Source organism: Erythrolamprus reginae, chromosome 10 (genome assembly GCF_031021105.1).
Source record: "Erythrolamprus reginae isolate rEryReg1 chromosome 10, rEryReg1.hap1, whole genome shotgun sequence".
Lineage (NCBI taxonomy): Eukaryota > Metazoa > Chordata > Lepidosauria > Squamata > Dipsadidae > Erythrolamprus > Erythrolamprus reginae.
Window position 1 is genome coordinate 33,967,621 of NC_091959.1, and position 17,075 is coordinate 33,984,695.

General features: G+C 46.6%; 1 protein-coding gene across 3 annotated transcripts in view; it reads right to left on the reverse strand.

Annotated features, from left to right (window-relative positions):
- MSI1 (musashi RNA binding protein 1) overlaps positions 1-17,075 on the reverse strand; it is a 71,637-nt gene that overhangs the window by 12,627 nt on the left and 41,935 nt on the right. For all 3 annotated transcript variants that reach the window (XM_070762442.1, XM_070762441.1, XM_070762439.1), the window contains exon 7: positions 4,503-4,551. In XM_070762442.1, coding sequence (XP_070618543.1) covers positions 4,503-4,551 — 49 coding nt within the window. The remainder of the gene's footprint in view (positions 1-4,502; positions 4,552-17,075) is intronic.

A 17,075-nucleotide genomic window follows, 5' to 3' on the forward strand; every position in this document is an offset into this window, starting at 1 on the left:
AAGTCCCGGTCAGCGTTTCACAGCAAGCCTCAGCTGCCCCCCCAGTTGCTATGGCAAAGTTAAGTTGCTTTTAAAAATCCTGGCTGCAAATACCAGCAGCGGCTCAGATTTCCTTAAGCCCCGGTGGACGGCAGCCAGGAAGGCAGGTACCAAAGAAAGGATGAGGGCCCAGGGAGAACAGAGCTCAGAAGAAGCCTGGAAAGTGGGCCACGGGGTCTTCCCCCTTCCCCTGGGGAGAAAAACCAGAGATGAATTGCTCTGGTTAAAACTGAGGGTGAACGGGAGAAGCTGGGCAGTGGAAAGGACGAGGCCGGCCTGCAATACAAACTGCCCTGTTCCAGTTACTTATTTATTTGTGCAATTTATACAACATATAGGACATTACATAATACCTATCGTAGTCGATGAGTGAGCAAAGGTGCAGGCATAAAAGCTAAGGGAACATCTGCAGGCAGAAATGCTATGGAAAGGAGAAAGCTGCACCTTTGTTAGGGCAGTGTTTCCCAACCTTGGCAACTTGAAGATATTTGGACTTCAACTCCCAGAATTCCCCAGCCAGCGAATGCTGGCTGGGGAATTCTGGGAGTTGAAGTCCAAATATCTTCAAGTTGCCAAGGTTGGGAAACACTGTGCTAGGGGAGCAAGATTTGGAAACATGGAGGAGACATTGGAGGTCTTCTAGTCTAGCCCCCTGCTCAAGCACGAGAACCTATTCCAGTTGTAGGCAAAGTTGGCTCTTCAATGATTTGTGGACTTCAACTGCCAGAATTCCTGAGCCAATCATGCTATCTCAGGAATTCTGGGAGTTGAAGTCCACATGTCATAGAAGAGCCAACTTTGCCCACCCTTGACCTATACCATTTCAGACAAGTGACTGTCCTCTTCTTAAAAACCTCCCATGATGGAGCACCCATGATTTCTAGTGGAAAGCTGTTCCACTGGTTAATTGTCCTCACTGTTAGGAAGTTTCTCCTTAATTCCAGGTTGCTTCTTTCCAACCAGTGCTTCTTGTCTCGCCCTCCAGTATCCTGGAGAATAATTTGGCCTGCCTCTTCTTTGTGGCAACCCTTCAAATACTGGAATACTGCTATCATGTCACCCCTAATCTTTCTTTTTTTAGACTACTCCAACCCAGATCCTGTGTGGAAACTATATAAGGAGAGAAGCAACTTAGAACTAAGGAGAAATTTCCTGACAGTTAGAACAATTAATCAGTGGAACTGCCTGCCTCCAGAAGTTGTGAATGTCCCAACACGGGAGGTTTTTAAGCAGATGTTGGATAAGCATCTGTCTGAAGTAGTGTAAGGTTTCCTGCCTAAGCAGGAGGTTGGACTAGAAGACCTCCAAGGTCCCTTCCAACTCTGTTGTTGTTGTTATCAGCTATTCAGCTTTTCAGCTAGGAGGTTTTCAGTCATCCAGGTCATGGTTGTCCCAAAGGTGCTTTCTCGCAAATGGCAATTGGGCTTTATGTTGATGATGTTTTGGAAAGAAAGCACCTGTGGAAGAGGCCACAGCCCTGCTGCAAGGACAATGGGATAATAATAAATAATAATAATAATTTATTAGATTTGTATGCCGCCCCTCTCCGAAGACTCGGGGCGGCTCACAATACAATGTACAAATCCAATATTAAAACAGATTAAAACCCTTATTATAAAAAAAAAATCACACAACCCAAACAAACCATGCATAAATCGTATTAGCTAAGGAGCATATCAACTTCCCCAAGCCTGGCGACATAGGTAGGTTTTTAGGAGCTTGCGAAAGGTAAAGAGGGTGAGGGCAGTTCTAATCTCCGGGGGGAGTCGATTCCAGAGGGCCAGGGGCCGCCACAGAGAAGGCTCTTCCCCTTGGTCCTGCCAGACGGCATTGCTTAGTCGACGGGACCTGGAGAAGGCCAACTCTGTGGGACATAATCGGCCGGTGGGATTCATTCAGCAGAATTGATAACAAGTGACGCAAGTGGGGGGTCCAACTTACGCTACTGGTATGCATGTACACACAGCTCTGGGAGATTGGCAGGTGTGTGGGCACCTCTGGTGGGCATGACGGAGCAAGATTTGGCTTATGGGCAAGGGTGATTTTTTTTTTGCTTCTGTGCATGCGTGGTGTTCTGTGCACAGCTCTCAGAGCGAAACCCCCAACTCAAAAACCCTTTATTTTATGAATAAATCAAACTCTTTATTGATGTAAGCACACATAACAAAAAGCAGATTTTAAACGTCCAGGGAAAAGGAGTTATTTCTCTTTGGAGCTAAGTGTAAGCAATGTCCGAGAAAGGTGCCAAAACTCAGCCTTACCAGCATTTCTTAGATAACAAAGTCCTTTTATCATTTAAACATATGAATTTGCTCACCAAAGTCCTGGGCAAAAATCATCCAGCAGGGAATGCCTTTTATTGAGGCATTGAAATCATGGTTTTAAAGCCTTGTTCAATCACACCATCTTCCATTGAACGATGTTGAAACCCCACACCCAATTTCCCAAAATCCTTTGCTTTTATACTGCCTGGAAGTGACATCACACCCCAAAGAGGCTAAGGCTGTACTCTAATACCTTTTACTATGCAACTCCTCTGGCCTTCTGAGCAATCTCCTATAGCAGGGATAGGCAAAGTTGGCTCTTCAATGACATGGGGACTTCAACTCCTAGAATTCCCGAGCTAGCATGATTGGCTCAGGGATTCTAGGAGTTGAAGTCCACAAGTCATAGAAGAACCAAATTCACCTACCCTTGTCCTATTGTGAGGGTCTATCCACTGACTTTCCACTCTCATGTCTTCCTCATCCTCTGACTAGGACCACTCCCCTATTGTCACATCAGCCCACTCTAGTGGTTCCTCAGGCTCACTCAGGTCACTTTCTCACTTTCACTCTCTGCATCAGCTGGCAATCTCCCTGGCCCAGGGTATCCAGAGGGGCCTGACTCATCCTCCACAGAATCTGACATGACCAGAGATGGACGAGGCACACTCACAACACACAAAAGCAAAAATATCACCAAAAAATCGCCAAAATCTCGCGCGCCTGCATGTGCTCTCATGAGATATTTCATCCCAATTTTTCACAGAAATTTCACACCGATGCGCCCACCTACCCGCCAATCAACCGAAGCTGCATGCGCAGCTCCATTTTCACTGACAGAATGCCGTCCCTTCCCTCATTTCCGGTAGCAACCCGATATACGAGTCTTCAGAAAGGAGTGGCATACAAATATTATTATTATCAATACAACACAGCAAACGAGAGCACTACGCTGGAATTCGTATTTCATCACCAGTTGGGCGCTTCCCAAGCACCTAAGACTGCGTGATGTAGCAGCGAATTATGTGTGCCAATCCCAGTAAAGCGGCCTTTTGTAATTGACAGATGGAGATTTTGTCAATTCCGATGGTTTTCAAATGTCCGCTGAGATCCTTTAGCACTGCGCCCAGCATGCCAAGTACCACTGGGACCACTTTCACTGGCTTATGCCAGAGTCGTTGTTTTTCATTATTATTATTATTATTATTATTATTATTATTATTATTATTATTATTATTATTCTGAAGTGACAGTAAGAAGGCAGACTCTCTTCCCTCGGCTGAAAGAAGGCACAGCCAGAGCTGACCGTGGTGGGGCGGTGATGGAAAGAGCTCAGGACAAGCAGAGGATAAAGAAGGCCTAACCACCGATTCTCAAAGCCAAATCTTAGTCCAGTGATGGCCAAGCTATGGCACGCATGCCACTGGTGGAACGTAGAACCGTATTGGACAGCATGCAAGGCATTGTCCTATATCACCTCCAGGATGTATGTGCGTGCTAGGCAGCTGATTTTCACCCTTGCGGAAGGCTGTTTCGCCCTCCGGAGGCTTCACAGAAGCTTCACGGAAGCCTCCAGAGTGTGAAAAACAGCACAATGGGCAAACCAGAAGTACGTTTTTCTGAACTGTCAGTTTCCCGTTTTTTCACCGTCCCAGGTGTCAGTGAGGCCTGTGCGCATGCGTGGGGATGGGGGTGTTGTTGTCCATGCACAGCGTGTGTGTGTGTGCATGCATGGAAGGGGAGGGAATTAGTGTGGGCACACAATCACGCACGCAAAGACCCTTTTGGTGCACGAATCACAAAAGGTTCACCATCACTGTCCTAGGGTATTGGAGAAATTAGCAGAGGCGAATCCCCACTGCAAGATGCAAAAACTCCTGCAACCAGGAAGGTTTCAAAAGATGAAGAGAGCATTGCTGTCCCTTCCTCCCAACCGTGAGAGGAGGAGGAAGAGGAAGAAGAGGAAGAGGAGGGGAGGAGGGGGGAGGAGGAAAAGGAGGGGAGGGGCAGGAAGAGGAAGGTGAGGAAGGGAGGAAGAGGAGGGGAGGAGGAAGAGGAGGAGAGGAAAGGAGGAGGAGGGGGAGGAAAAGGAGGGGGAAGAAAAGGAGGAGCAGGAGGAAGAGGAGGAGGGGGGAGGAGGAGCTTAATTGGGGAGGGGAAGTGCTGGAAGGGGCTAAGCTTTGAGTCTCTCTCTCTCACCTCTGTGCCGATTAGTTGTCTTGTCAAACATCAGCATGGCATCATCCACCTGCAAGAAACAAAATAATGTGTGAGATAGAACGAATGGCTTGTTGCGGGCAGACGGATGAAATAAAAACAAAATAATTGCTAGAAATAACTTCAATGTTAGGCTAAAATAATCTATGAGATAACCTATTTGGGGCATTAGTAGAAAAAGGAGACAGTGATCAGCTATTTGATTACCGATTACAGTTTTAAGCACAAGTGGAGGGAGGAGGAGACAGGAGGAGTTTTCCCTGCAATGCCAACAGCTCTTGAACATCTGGAGATGCTCCTAAGGGTAGCCAGCTCCGCACCCCCATCTGCAGAGATCCAGGAATCTCACTGGCCATCCATGTCCCCTAAATCCAGAGCTGGCAGCAGGACGCCCTGGATTTCAATTCATCCCTTGACAAGGAAAGCAGTCAAGAGCTACCAACCGTTTCATCTTCCAAGCCTAAGATTGTGTGTGTGTGTTTAGTCAATCGCAAATGCAAACTTTCCCCCGGGTAACTTACTCCGTCTCTAAAACCTTTGAAGAAAGGGGGAATTTTACTCACTATTCCATGCATGTGTGAAAAACCCAGCCGCAGCAGGAAAGGTGATAAAAAGATGAGCTGCTTTTGTCAGGCAGGAAGCAGCTGGAGGTAAATTATACCCAACGATTGCAAGATTGCTAGTAGGTTGGAGGCAGAACGAATTCTCTGGTGTGAGATCGCACAGCCCTGGGAATCAGGGACTCCAAAAGGAATAAAATGCCGGCTAAGTGCAGCATCGGCTCCTTGGAAGCTTCACCCACCTTGGTTGAAAAGGACCTAAAGCCACGTCATCAATGCAGAGAACTTTGGTTCTTGGTTGGGCAAATGGCAGGAGACTCCCCAAGATCAGGGGATCTCCAACCTTGGCAACTTTAAGCCTGGAGGACTTCAATTCCCAGAATTCAAAGCTGGCTAGGGAATTCTGGGAGTTGAAGTCTGCCAGGCTTAAAGTTGCCAATTGTATGACAATTGAAGATAACCACTTTGGCCTAAATGTAATAAAACCTAATAGATAAGTGAAAGCAAATAGATGAGATGTAATAGCAAATAGTATTGTAAGTTTGTATAATGATATTGAAAAAGTTTATATAAAAGTTTTCCAGGTGATAAAAATAAAGGAGGCAGCATATTGTTGGATGATAAATACCGAATATAAATGTGAATTCCTATTTTGTATTGAAGATTGTATATGATGTTGCACTGTTTAAAAGTAGAGAAAAATAGAAAAACTTTTACACACACCCCAGAAGCTAAAAAAAAATCCAACAATCAGGCCAGCTGTATCGATGTTCACACTTTACACAGCCCAACTCAGCTATTCTTCATGCCAAATTCCATTACCTGTGATGGCCTAAAGCAGTTAAGACTCGTAACTGAGCCATAATTTACTCAACTGACCTGGTTTTCTGAATTTGCACAATACGCTGACCCATAAATTAACCGTGCAAGCCACATGCACTACCAAAGGTGTAAAATCGCTGTCTGGCAGCCTGGGGGTCATTTAGAGATAGCTGGGGGACTCTTAGCTACAGCCAAAGGGGCAGCTCCTCAGGTAGTAGATGTAAGTGCTCCTTGTCCACCTCAGGTCATGCCTGATTCTGAAGAGGATGAGCCAGGCCCCTCTGGGCACCGTTCCCTGAAAGCTGCGCACACGCGCCCCAAAATAAACCCCGCTCAGCCTTTTTCACGGCCGCGCGCTCCCCATCCCCATACCAGCCGCGGGGGGGGGGGGGGAGGCGTCGGCAGCAGAAGGGAAGGGAGCCGCGGCCGGCCCTGCCTCCCCACAGTTCCTCCGGCCCCTCGGCCTTTCGGCGCTGCCCCCCGCCCGCCCCCTCTGCTCCTCCGCCGCCTCCTGCCTTTCGGCGCGGCTCCTCCTGCACCCGGAACACACACCCTGCCCGTCTCACCTTTGCCGAGAGCACTTTCGTCTCGGGCTCTCGGCAAGGGGATTGAGGGAGGCGGAGTAGGCATTCTCTCAGCGGAGGCCGGCGAAGGTGATATTCAATGTCGTGGGCGCGCGAGCGGTTGCGCGCGCTCCCTATCTCCCTGCTAGCCCGCTCGGAATATTCAAAATAAGAAAAGCCTTCGCCGGCGAAGGCTTTTCTTATTTTGAATGTTCCGGGGGGCTAGCAGGGGGATTTGGAGCGCGCGCAAACGCCCGCGCCCCCGCAACATTGAATATCACCTTCGCCGGCCTCTGCTGAGAAGAACGGAGAGAGAACGAGAGACAGTGAGAGCAACAGACAGCAAGATAGAAAGTGAGAAAGAGAGAGAGAGAGAGAAAGGGGGGAGAGAAAGAAATAGCAAGAGAGAGAGAACAAGAGAGAGAAAGAGTGTGGGAAAGAAAACAAGAGAGAAAGAGTGAGTGAGAGAGAAAGAAAACGAGAGGGAAAGAGAAAAAGAGAGAGAAAGAGGGGGGGAGAGACGGAAAGAGAGAGAGAGAAAGCAAGAGAGAGATGAGAGGAAGGAAGAGAGAGAGAGAAGAGTGGAAGGAAGAGATAGAGCGAAATGATAGAAAAAAGGGGAGAAAAGAGAAATGAAAAAATAATTGAGGCAGAGAATGACAGGAAAGAGAGAAAAACAGAGAGAGAAGTGACTCTTGATTTAAAGCATATGGTAAAAGCACTTAAATAATAACAGGAAAAAACCCCAGCCCTCACCTGTTTTTGGTTTTGCTGGTTGATTTAGTTTTAATAGTAATGGATTTTGGTTTTTTTAAATTATTAATTTCTTTTAATAAAAAAGAAGGGATTTTTTTCTTATTTATTTATTTATTTATTTATTTATTCTTCTATGCCGCCCAGTCCCAAAGGGACTGTCGCTCAGACACTATACTTTTCCGCCCACACCGAAAAAAAATTAGAGGGTACATTGCCTCTGGGTACCCTGGGCCAGAGAGTCTGCCAGAGGAGGCTGAGAGCAAAAGTAAGGCAGTGACTGGGGAGAGCCAGAGGGGGTTGACGTGACATTGGGAGATTGGTCTCAGTCAGATAGTGAGGAAGACATGTTAGTGGAAAACAATTGGATAAATCCTCGCTATAGAAGGATGGTCAGAAGGCAAGAGGAGATTCAGAGTAAAAGCTATTAATTCACAGCCTTAGTTCTTTGAGGTGTGATGTCACTTCCAGGTTATATAAAAGAAGGTTTTTGGGGAAAGGGGGCATGGTCTTTCAACGTTTGTTACATGGAAGAGCTGAGAAACTGTAGCAAGCCTGAAAAGAAATGCTAAAAATCATGGCCTCTGTCTCCCAAGACATGCGATGTTGTGTTCCTGTGTTAGCAAAAATTGGTGGTGAGTTTCTGCTTATGTTTTGATTTATGACAAGAGAATTATCTAGGAATGGGACAAGGATTGAACTTTGGCGTGCTTCCCAGATCCAGAGTCGAGGCTGGCTTCTTAATGAGATAGATTTGTTTGCTTCATTCTAAATTCTGCATTGCAATTTATGTACCTTGCTTGATTGAAAATAAAGAGTGAGTTTCATTACTAAGAAGTGATTTTCCGGGAATTGGAATTATTGGAGGCCTGAGAGCAGAACAGTAGGCGAGGCTGGAACCCACCCATGTCAGAACCTGCAAGCTGGTTGATGGGAGTGCCTTCCCAGAGCCCTGAATCTAAGCTGTTGAACTTATTTCAAAAGGAGGCAGCCCCATCGAACAATGAACGCAAGGCAGGAAGCTGCCTGGCCACCTTGATCCACGAGGGCACACTATCCATCCCAGCCTTATTCTATTCCACTATTAAGTCACAGAGCTCATGACTTTCGGCATAGTTCAACCATCTGGGTAACCATCAATCCTGCCCATGGGAGGAGACCCTAAAGATAAAACTGATAAGGGACTTGTACAAATTACCAGTTTGTTTGGAGACCAGTGCTCTTTGCTATACCAAAAGAGGGCTTGGTTTAAGTGAATTTTCCTTATAAAGAACATTGTTTTGAATTTTCAAACGTGTGTGTGTCTGAAATTTGTACCTGTGAATTTTTGGGAGGAGTCTACCAGAGAGCCCGACAGAACAGAAACCACCTATCGGTGCAGCCATGGAGGATGCAACTGCAACAAACCAACCAAATATTTGGGCCTAATTTCAGAAATCCCAACTGCCATGGTTAATGCAACTTGTGAGTACCAGCTGGAAAGTGAGAGACAAAGTAGGTGCTGTACCAAGTGAGTAAAACCCTTTCTTTTTTTGTCCTCCCTCCAATCCCACCTCTTAATCTTGGACTTAAGTAGGTCATATTCCTATTTCGGTAAATACACAATCCACTTAACATGGGTAGCCATTTAACCCAATTTGAGTTTGGCACAATATACTTAATCACAAACTAACTAAATGGGTTGAGTTTGTAACAATACTCTATTGCGGAAAAGAAGAAACAAGAAGAACTCCCAGTAACCAAATTGACCACATTGTATAAATGAGCTGTTAGATTTTTCAATTGACTGAGATCACTAGGATATTATGAGCGAGAGGGAGAATTTAAAGCAGAGGTCTTCAAACTTGGCAACTTTAAAGACTTGTGGACTTCAAATCCCAGAATTTTCCAGCTGGATTTAAAGTCTGGAGCCAGGTATCTACTGTGACCATTGAAAGGCTAGTAATTCTGGCTTCTTGTAAAGTGTCCGCTTTGTCATCTAGCCTTCCACAAAAGGCATTTTAAGAAGTTAAAAACCTTATCTCCTAGTGATATTAAAAGTTTAGTAAATTCTTTAAATATATATGTGTATGTATGTATGTATGTATGTATGTATGTATGTATGTATGCATGTATGTATATATATATTTGTATGAGTATTATAAATGAAATTTATTAATGAGATATACAATGACATACTGATAATGCCATCACTCTGCTAAACAAATAATTCTCTCAACACTGTCAAACTATTTACAGTGGTACCTCTACTTATGAACTTAATTCATCCCGTGACCAGGTTCTTAAGTAGAAACAATTCTTCTTGTAAGAAGAAGCAATTTCCCCCCATAGGAATCAATGTAAAAGCAAATAATGTGTGCGATTGGGGAAACCACAGGGAGGGTGGAGGCCGTTTCCTCCCAGGAGATTCCTTGAGAGGCCCCACAGAGGCTTCTCCCCGCCATTCTCAGCCCTGCTTCTGCCCAGGAGATTCCCAGGGAGGTCCATGGAGGCTTCTCCCTGCCTTTCCCAGCCCTGTTTTCTCCCAGGAGATTCCTAGAGAGGCCCCACGGAGGCTTCTCCCCGCCTTTTCCAGTTATAGTTTTGGAGGCTCAGGTTCGTAAATGGAAAATGGTTCTTGAGAAGGAGCAAAAAAACGTGAACACCCGATTCATATCTAGAAAAGTTCGTAAGTAGAGTGTTCTTAGGTAGATGTACCACTGTACTAAGTCTGCACTACTATTACTACTAGTTTTTTTATCATTCCTATCACCCATTTCCTCCCACCTATGACTGTAACTTGTTGCTTGTATCCTTAAGATTTTTATTAATATTGATTGTTTCTTCATTGCTTATGACAATCATTAAATGATGTAGTTCAGGATTCTTGACATATCTATTTTTTTAATGTACACTGAGAGCATATGCACCAAAGACAGATTCCTCGTGTGTCCAATCACACTTGGCCAATAAAAGAATTCTGTTCTGTTCTATTATATTCTTAAGTATTAATAATGGTTATAAGACATATTGATCATCAGGAGAAAAGGGAAAGATTTGAAATGTCTTTGTTTTTATTGGTTTTTAGTTTTAATGATAGATAGGTTATATAAAGGTTTTTAGTCTTTCAGAAAAATTTATAAGGAGGGGCAAAGGCACTATGGTGTAGTACAGTGATGTCGAACCTATGGCATGGGTGCCACAGGTGGCACATGGAGCCATATCTGCTGGTAGGTGAGCTGTTGCCCTAGCTCAACTCCAATGTGCATGTGTGTGCCGGCCAGCTGAATTTGGCTTGCACAGAGGCTGTGGGAGGGCGTTTTTGGCTTCCCGAGAGCTTCCAGGGGGGTGGAGGAGGGCGTTTCTAACCTCCCCCGGCTCCAGGGAAGCCTTTGGAGCCTGGGGAGGGTGAAACACGAGCCTACTGGCCCACCAGAAGTTGGGAAACAGGCCGTTTCCAGCTTCCAGAGGGCCTCTGTGGGGCGTGGGAAGTTGTTTTCGCCCTCCCAAGGCATTGAATTATGGATGTTGGCACTCACGCACACACGATAGCGTGTGGAGGAGGGGGGGAGGAGGAGGAAGGAGAAGAAGAGGAAGAAGAAGAGGAAGAAGAAGAAAAGAAAGAAGAAGAGGAGGAGGAGGACGGGGGAGGGGGAGGAGGAAGGAGAGGAGGAGGAGGAAGAAGAAGAAGAGGAGGAGGAGGAGGAGGAGGAGAAGGAGGAGGGAGAGGGAGAAGAAGATGATGATGATGATAAAAACCCGGGTCTTGTGTGGCAGTAGACGGGCGTGCAGATTCTTTAATCCTGCCCCTGCTTGACTCTCACCCGGAACATCCGAATGGCTCCCCTGAATGACGCAGGCCGGCCGGCTGGGGTGAAGGGAGGTAGCAGGCAGACAATGGACCTTCTGTTCAGATCAGACCGGGAGTCAACCGCCAGGCCAAGCCAAGCCCGGCTTGGAGGCTTCGAAGGCTTTCAGGCGCTGGGCACCGAACGACAGGCAAGCAGCAAAAGAAGATTATCTAGTTTACCAGCAGGCACATAACGGGGGGGGCGGGGGGCAAAAACCTCTGCTGGCAGGAGGGAATTTTTTTAATAGCTTGGGGCATCTAATGCCAGGCCTCGTGTGTAGCTGGGACTGGTGCTCCTCGGGCACCAAACTACTTTGTTGCAGACCCAGGAATGCAGGATTGGCAGTCTTTTCATGCAACGATGTCCTTGGAGAGTGGGGGGCAGCAAACCTTTCGGCTTCAGCTTTCCCACAAGCAACTCCAAATCTGTGGTCTCAGGAAGCTTTGAGAGAGTCCAGATTTTTCTGATTTTTCTGAAATGTTTCTAATTGTTCTGCAGCCCAACAAGACCGACACGGACTTCAGAGGAGAATCAGAACTGCAGAAAAAACTATTGCTGCCAACCTGCCTTCCATTGAGGACCTGTAGACTGTACGAGTCAAAAAGAGGGCTGTGAAAACATTGACTGACCCCTCGCATCCTGGACACAAACTGTTTCAACTCCTACCCTCAAAACGTCGCTACAGAGCACTGCACACCAAGACAACTAGACATAAGAACAGTTTTTTCCCCGAATGCCATCACTCTGCTAAACAAATAATTTCCTCAACACTGTCAACATTTTTACTAAGTCTACACTTCTATTACTACTCGTTTTTCTCATCATTCCTATCATACTTTTCCTCCCACTCAGGACTGTATGATTGTAACTTGTTGCTTGTATCCTAAGATTTTTATTAATATTGTTTCTTCATTGCTTATTTTACCCCTATGACAATCATTACGTGTTGCACCTCATGATCCTTGACAAATGTCTCTTTTCTTTTATGGACACTGATAGCATCTTCACCAAAGACAAATTCCTTGTGTGTCCAATCACACTAGGCCAATAAAGAATTCTACTTCTACTTTTAATCCTCCATATAACAACAGCAGTGAGAATAGCGCTCGCACAATATTGGAAAAACAAAAATATGCCTATGGAGGACGATATAATTGAAAAAAATAATGATGTATGCAGAAATGGATAGTTTAACTAAAGAAATAAAAAAATATAGCTGAGTAAGGGGGGCCAGAATACCTTCGGGACCGCCTTCTGCCGCACGAATCCCAGTGACCGATTAGGTCCCACAGAGTTGGCCTTCTCTGGGTCCCGTTGACTAAACAATGTTGTCTGGCGGGCCACAGGGGAAGAGCCTTCTCTGTGGTGGCCCCGGCCTTCTGGAATCAACTCCCCCCCAGAGATCAGGACTGCCCCCACCCTCCTTGCCTTTCATAAACTTTTGAAAACCCACCTATGTCGTCAGGCATGGGGAAATTAGCACACCCCTTAGCTATTGAGGTTTATGCATGGTTTGTTTGGCTTGTATGATTGCTTTTTTATAAGGGTTTTTAAACTGTTTTTAAGTATTGGATTAGTATTCATTGTATTGTTTTCCTTGCTGTGAGCCACTCCGAGTCCTCGGAGAGGGGTGGCATACAAATCTAATTAATAATAATAATAATAATAATAATAATAATAATAATAATAATAATAATAATTTAAAAATGCGTGAGATTTCAGCTTTTTTTTCTGGGCTTCTATGCATGTCTGGAAGCAAAACATTACCGAAATCTTACGTGCGTGTGTCCCCTTATGAGATTTCAGAGCATTTTTGCTTCGTGCGCAGAAGCAAAAACATGCTGGGGGTGTGCACGCATAGCACATGGGCACATGCAAGACAACTGATGCTGCGCATCAGTAATGGTGGTAATGGCAATCCGCCCCTGACCCGAAGAATAATGGATGGAAACTGACTAAGGAGAGATTCGACCGAGAAATAAGGAAGAACTTTCTGACAGTGAGAACAATCGACCGATGGAACAGACGCTGTCTTCAGAAGTTGTAGGGGCTTCACCACTGGAAGCTTTGAAGAAGAGGCTGGAATGCTATCTGTCACAAATGGGGTAGGATCTCTTTGCCTGGCTGAGGGGGTTGGACTAGATGATCTCCAAGGTCCCTTCCAACTCTGTTATTATTCTATTATTCAGAAGTGGTGGGAGTTTCATCACAGGAGGCTTGCAAGAAGAGACTGGACTGCCAACGGTCAGAAATGGTGCAGGGCAGTGATGGCGAACCTTTTCTTCCTCAGGTGCTGAAAGAGCGTGGGCGCATGTGCTATCGTGTGTGCGTGCGTGCCCACACCCATAATTCAATGCCCGGGGAGGGCGAAAACAGCTTCCCCCATCCCTTGGAGGCCCTCTGGAGGCTGGAAACAGCCTCAACATCTGGTGGGCCCAGTTGGCTCGTGCTTCGCCCTCCCCAGGCTCCAAAGGCTTCCCTGGTGGCAGGGGGGGTTAAAACCACCATCCCCCATCCCCCTGGAGGCTCTCTGGAAGCCAAAAACAACCTCCCAGTCCCTCTGGGAGAGCCAAAAATCAGCTGGCCGACATACACATGCAGGTTGAAGATGAGCTATGGCAACAGCTCGCGTGCCAGCAGATATGGCTCCGCATGCCACCTGTGACACCCGTGCCATAGGTTCGCCATCACTGGTGTAGGGTCTCCTGCATGGACAGGGGGTTGGACTAGATGACCTACAAGGTCCCTTCCAACTCTGTTAGTCTGTTAAGACTCCTGGTAACAAGTAAGGATTTCTGTGCATTTTTTGGAAACTCTTTGCCATTTCCTGGCAAAAATCGAATTATCATTTTCCATTTTCTCGCCTTAACCCATATCTCAAAGTAGCTGAGCTGAAAAACGTTGCAGCCCGAGTGCCAAAGGAAGGCCTTGAAGAGAAGAATGTGGTCCAATAGATGCAATTGCTTTTAAAATCCAAAGTGGAAAAAGAGAAGGCTTCATGGCACCGGACCAGATTATCTCCGGGACTGCCTTCTGCCACACGAATCCCAGTGACCAGTTAGGTCCCACAGAGTGGGTCTTCTCCGGGTCCCGTCAACTAAACAGTGTTGCTTGGCGGAACCCAGGGGAAGAGCCTTCTCTGTGGCGGGCCCGGTCCTCTGGAACCAACTCCCCCCAGAGATTAGAATTGCCCCCACCCTCCTTGCCTTTCGTAAGCTTCTTAAAACCCACCTCTGCCGCCAGGCATGGGGGAACTGAGATACTCTTTCCCCCTAGGCCTTTACAGTTTTATGCATGGTATGTCTGTATGTATGTTTGGTTTTACAATAAGGGTTTTTAACTGTTTTAATATTGGATTGTTATATGCTGTTTTTATTACTGTTGTTAGCCACCCCGAGTCTGCGGAGAGGGGCGGCATACAAATCAATCAATAAATGAATGAATGAATGAATGAATGAATGAATGAATGAATAAATAAATAAATAAATAAATAAATTCTGGCCTGTTGGGGTGACAGAGAAAGGCATTTCGGGAAAGGCAAAGGCTGGGATGTGACGGACGGCAGCCCAGCCCGGCCTTCTCCGAGGATAGCTGAGGCCTCTTCCTCTTCCAGCAAGCCTGCCTGTCCTAGCCGGCTCCCGTGTCCATGGAAACTCAGGCCGGGAGGAAGGATTAGCGTCCCCGCTGCCGAACTCAGGCGTCCGAGGGCTAAGCATGAGTGGCAGCCCCTGGTGGGGGGGTTATTGTGGCAGCTGCTCGCCAGGCCCCCCGCTAGCCCGGCCCCTCTCGGCGCCCTGCAGCTCCCAACTCATCCTCCTCCAGGGCCTTTCTTCTGCAGGGGTGGCGCTGCCAAGGCCCAAGAGAGGCCTAGACAAAAGAGTCTGCTGGGGACGGCTTCTGCTAGGCCTGGTTGCTGTGGCAACCCAGCCCTCCAATCCCAGCTGCTGGATCCGATTAGCGCCAGCTCCAATGCCCAAAGCGGCGCTGACGGGGCACAAAAGGAGCCTGCCGGGGGGAGCCATGACAGAGGGGTCTTTCCCCTTGCCAGAGGCCCTGGGTGGAAGGCCTCTGCAGCCTCCAACCTGACTTTCTGGGTCAGCTTCCCCGATGCAACTTGGGTCTTTGTACCTCCCCTCCCCTGCATGGCTCTCCTCCTTCAAGAAGGCCGCTTAGAGCAGTGTTTCCCAACCTTGGCAACTTGAAAATATCTGGACTTCAACTCCCAGAATTCCCCAGCCAGCATTCACTAGCTGGGGAATTCTGGGAGTTGAAGTCCAAATATCTTCAAGTTGCCAAAGTTGGAAAACACTGGCTTAGAGGGCCCAACCTGGCCCTGAAGGTCACATACTTTGCAAGGGGTGGGCACCTAGTGGCCCTTTCAGAACCAGCCAGAGGGGGGACGTGGTCCAATCAGAACAGCCAGGGTGGCTCAACCGCCCCAAATCGGCTCACCAGATTTCCAAATGGAGATCAGTGTCTGAGGACGGAGGCCATGCAACTACTCTAACAGCTTTTGTTTACGCTATAGCAGAAAGCAGAAAATCCAAGAAAAACACCAGTTAGGTCTGACAGACTTACTGATAACAACAACAGAGTTGGAAGGGACCTTGGAGGTCTTCTAGTCCAGCCCCCTGCCTAGGCAGGAAACCCTGCACTACTTCAGACAGATGGTTGTTCAACATTTTCTTAAAAACCTCTAGTGTTGGAGCATCCACAACTTTGGACACAAGCTGTTCTACTGATCAATTGTTCTAACTGTCAGGAAATTTCACCTTAGTTCTAAGTTGCTTCTCTCCTTGTTTAGTTTCCACCCATTGCTTCTTGTTCTACCTTCAGGTGCTTTGGAGAATAGATTGACTCCTTCTTCTTTGTGGCAACCACTGAGATATTGGAAGACTGCCCTCTGGAATCAGCTCCCCCCGGAGATTCGCACTGCCCCCACCCTCCTTGCCTTCCGAAAGAGTTTAAAAACTCATCTTTGCTGCCGGGCCTGGGGTTTTTAGATCTTCCCCCCTGGCCAATGAATGTTCTTAGTATTGTTGAATGAATGGTAATGATAGCTTTTTAAATTGGATTTTTTAAAGAATTGTTTTTAAATGTATTATTAATTGTATTGTTTACTATTGTTTTCTGTTTTTGTGTATATTGTGAGCTGGCCCAGATCCTCAGAGAGGGGCGGCATACAAATCTAGATAGATAGATAGATAGATAGATAGATAGATAGATAGATAGATAGATAGATAGATAGACAGACAGACAGACAGACAGACAGACAGACAGACAGACAGACAGACAGACAGACAGACAGACAGACAGACAGACAGACAGACAGAGATAGAGCAATCCTCAGTGGTTCAGTGGTTAGTACTGCAAGTTACTTCTGCTAATTACTGGCTGTCAGCAGTTTGGCAGATCGAATCTCAGTAGGCTCAAGGTTGACTCAGCCTTCCGTCCAGATTGTTGGGGGGCAATATGCTTACTCTCTGTAAACCTCTTAGAGAGGGCTGTAAAGCACTGTGAAGCGGTATATTAATCTAAATGCTATTACTATTAGTATTGAATCAATCAATCAATCAATTTTCGCTACCTCACTGCGTCCCCATCTCCCCCTCGTCCGGGTAGTAGCCCACCCCTGCCTGTGAGCAAGCGCAGGAATGGGGGGATTGTGCCCATGCATAGGGGCAGCGCAAAGGAGTATGCATGCACAGTGGGGAGGGAAGGAGTGTGGGCACATGTGTGCATGCTAGCACACACACACACACACACACACACACACACACACCCTTTTGGCACACGAACCAGAAAGGTTTCGCAATCACTGACCTAGGGTCTCCTGCCTGAGCCAGAGGATTGGACTAGAACAGTGTTTCCCAACCTTGGCAACTTGAAGATATCTGGACTTCAACTCCCAGAATTCCTCAGCCAGCATTTTAGATAGCTATGTAATTTTAATTTAATTTAATTAATGTTATTGTAATTTACTGTTTTTTATATGTCGTAAGTTGCCCCGAGACTTTGGAGAGGGGC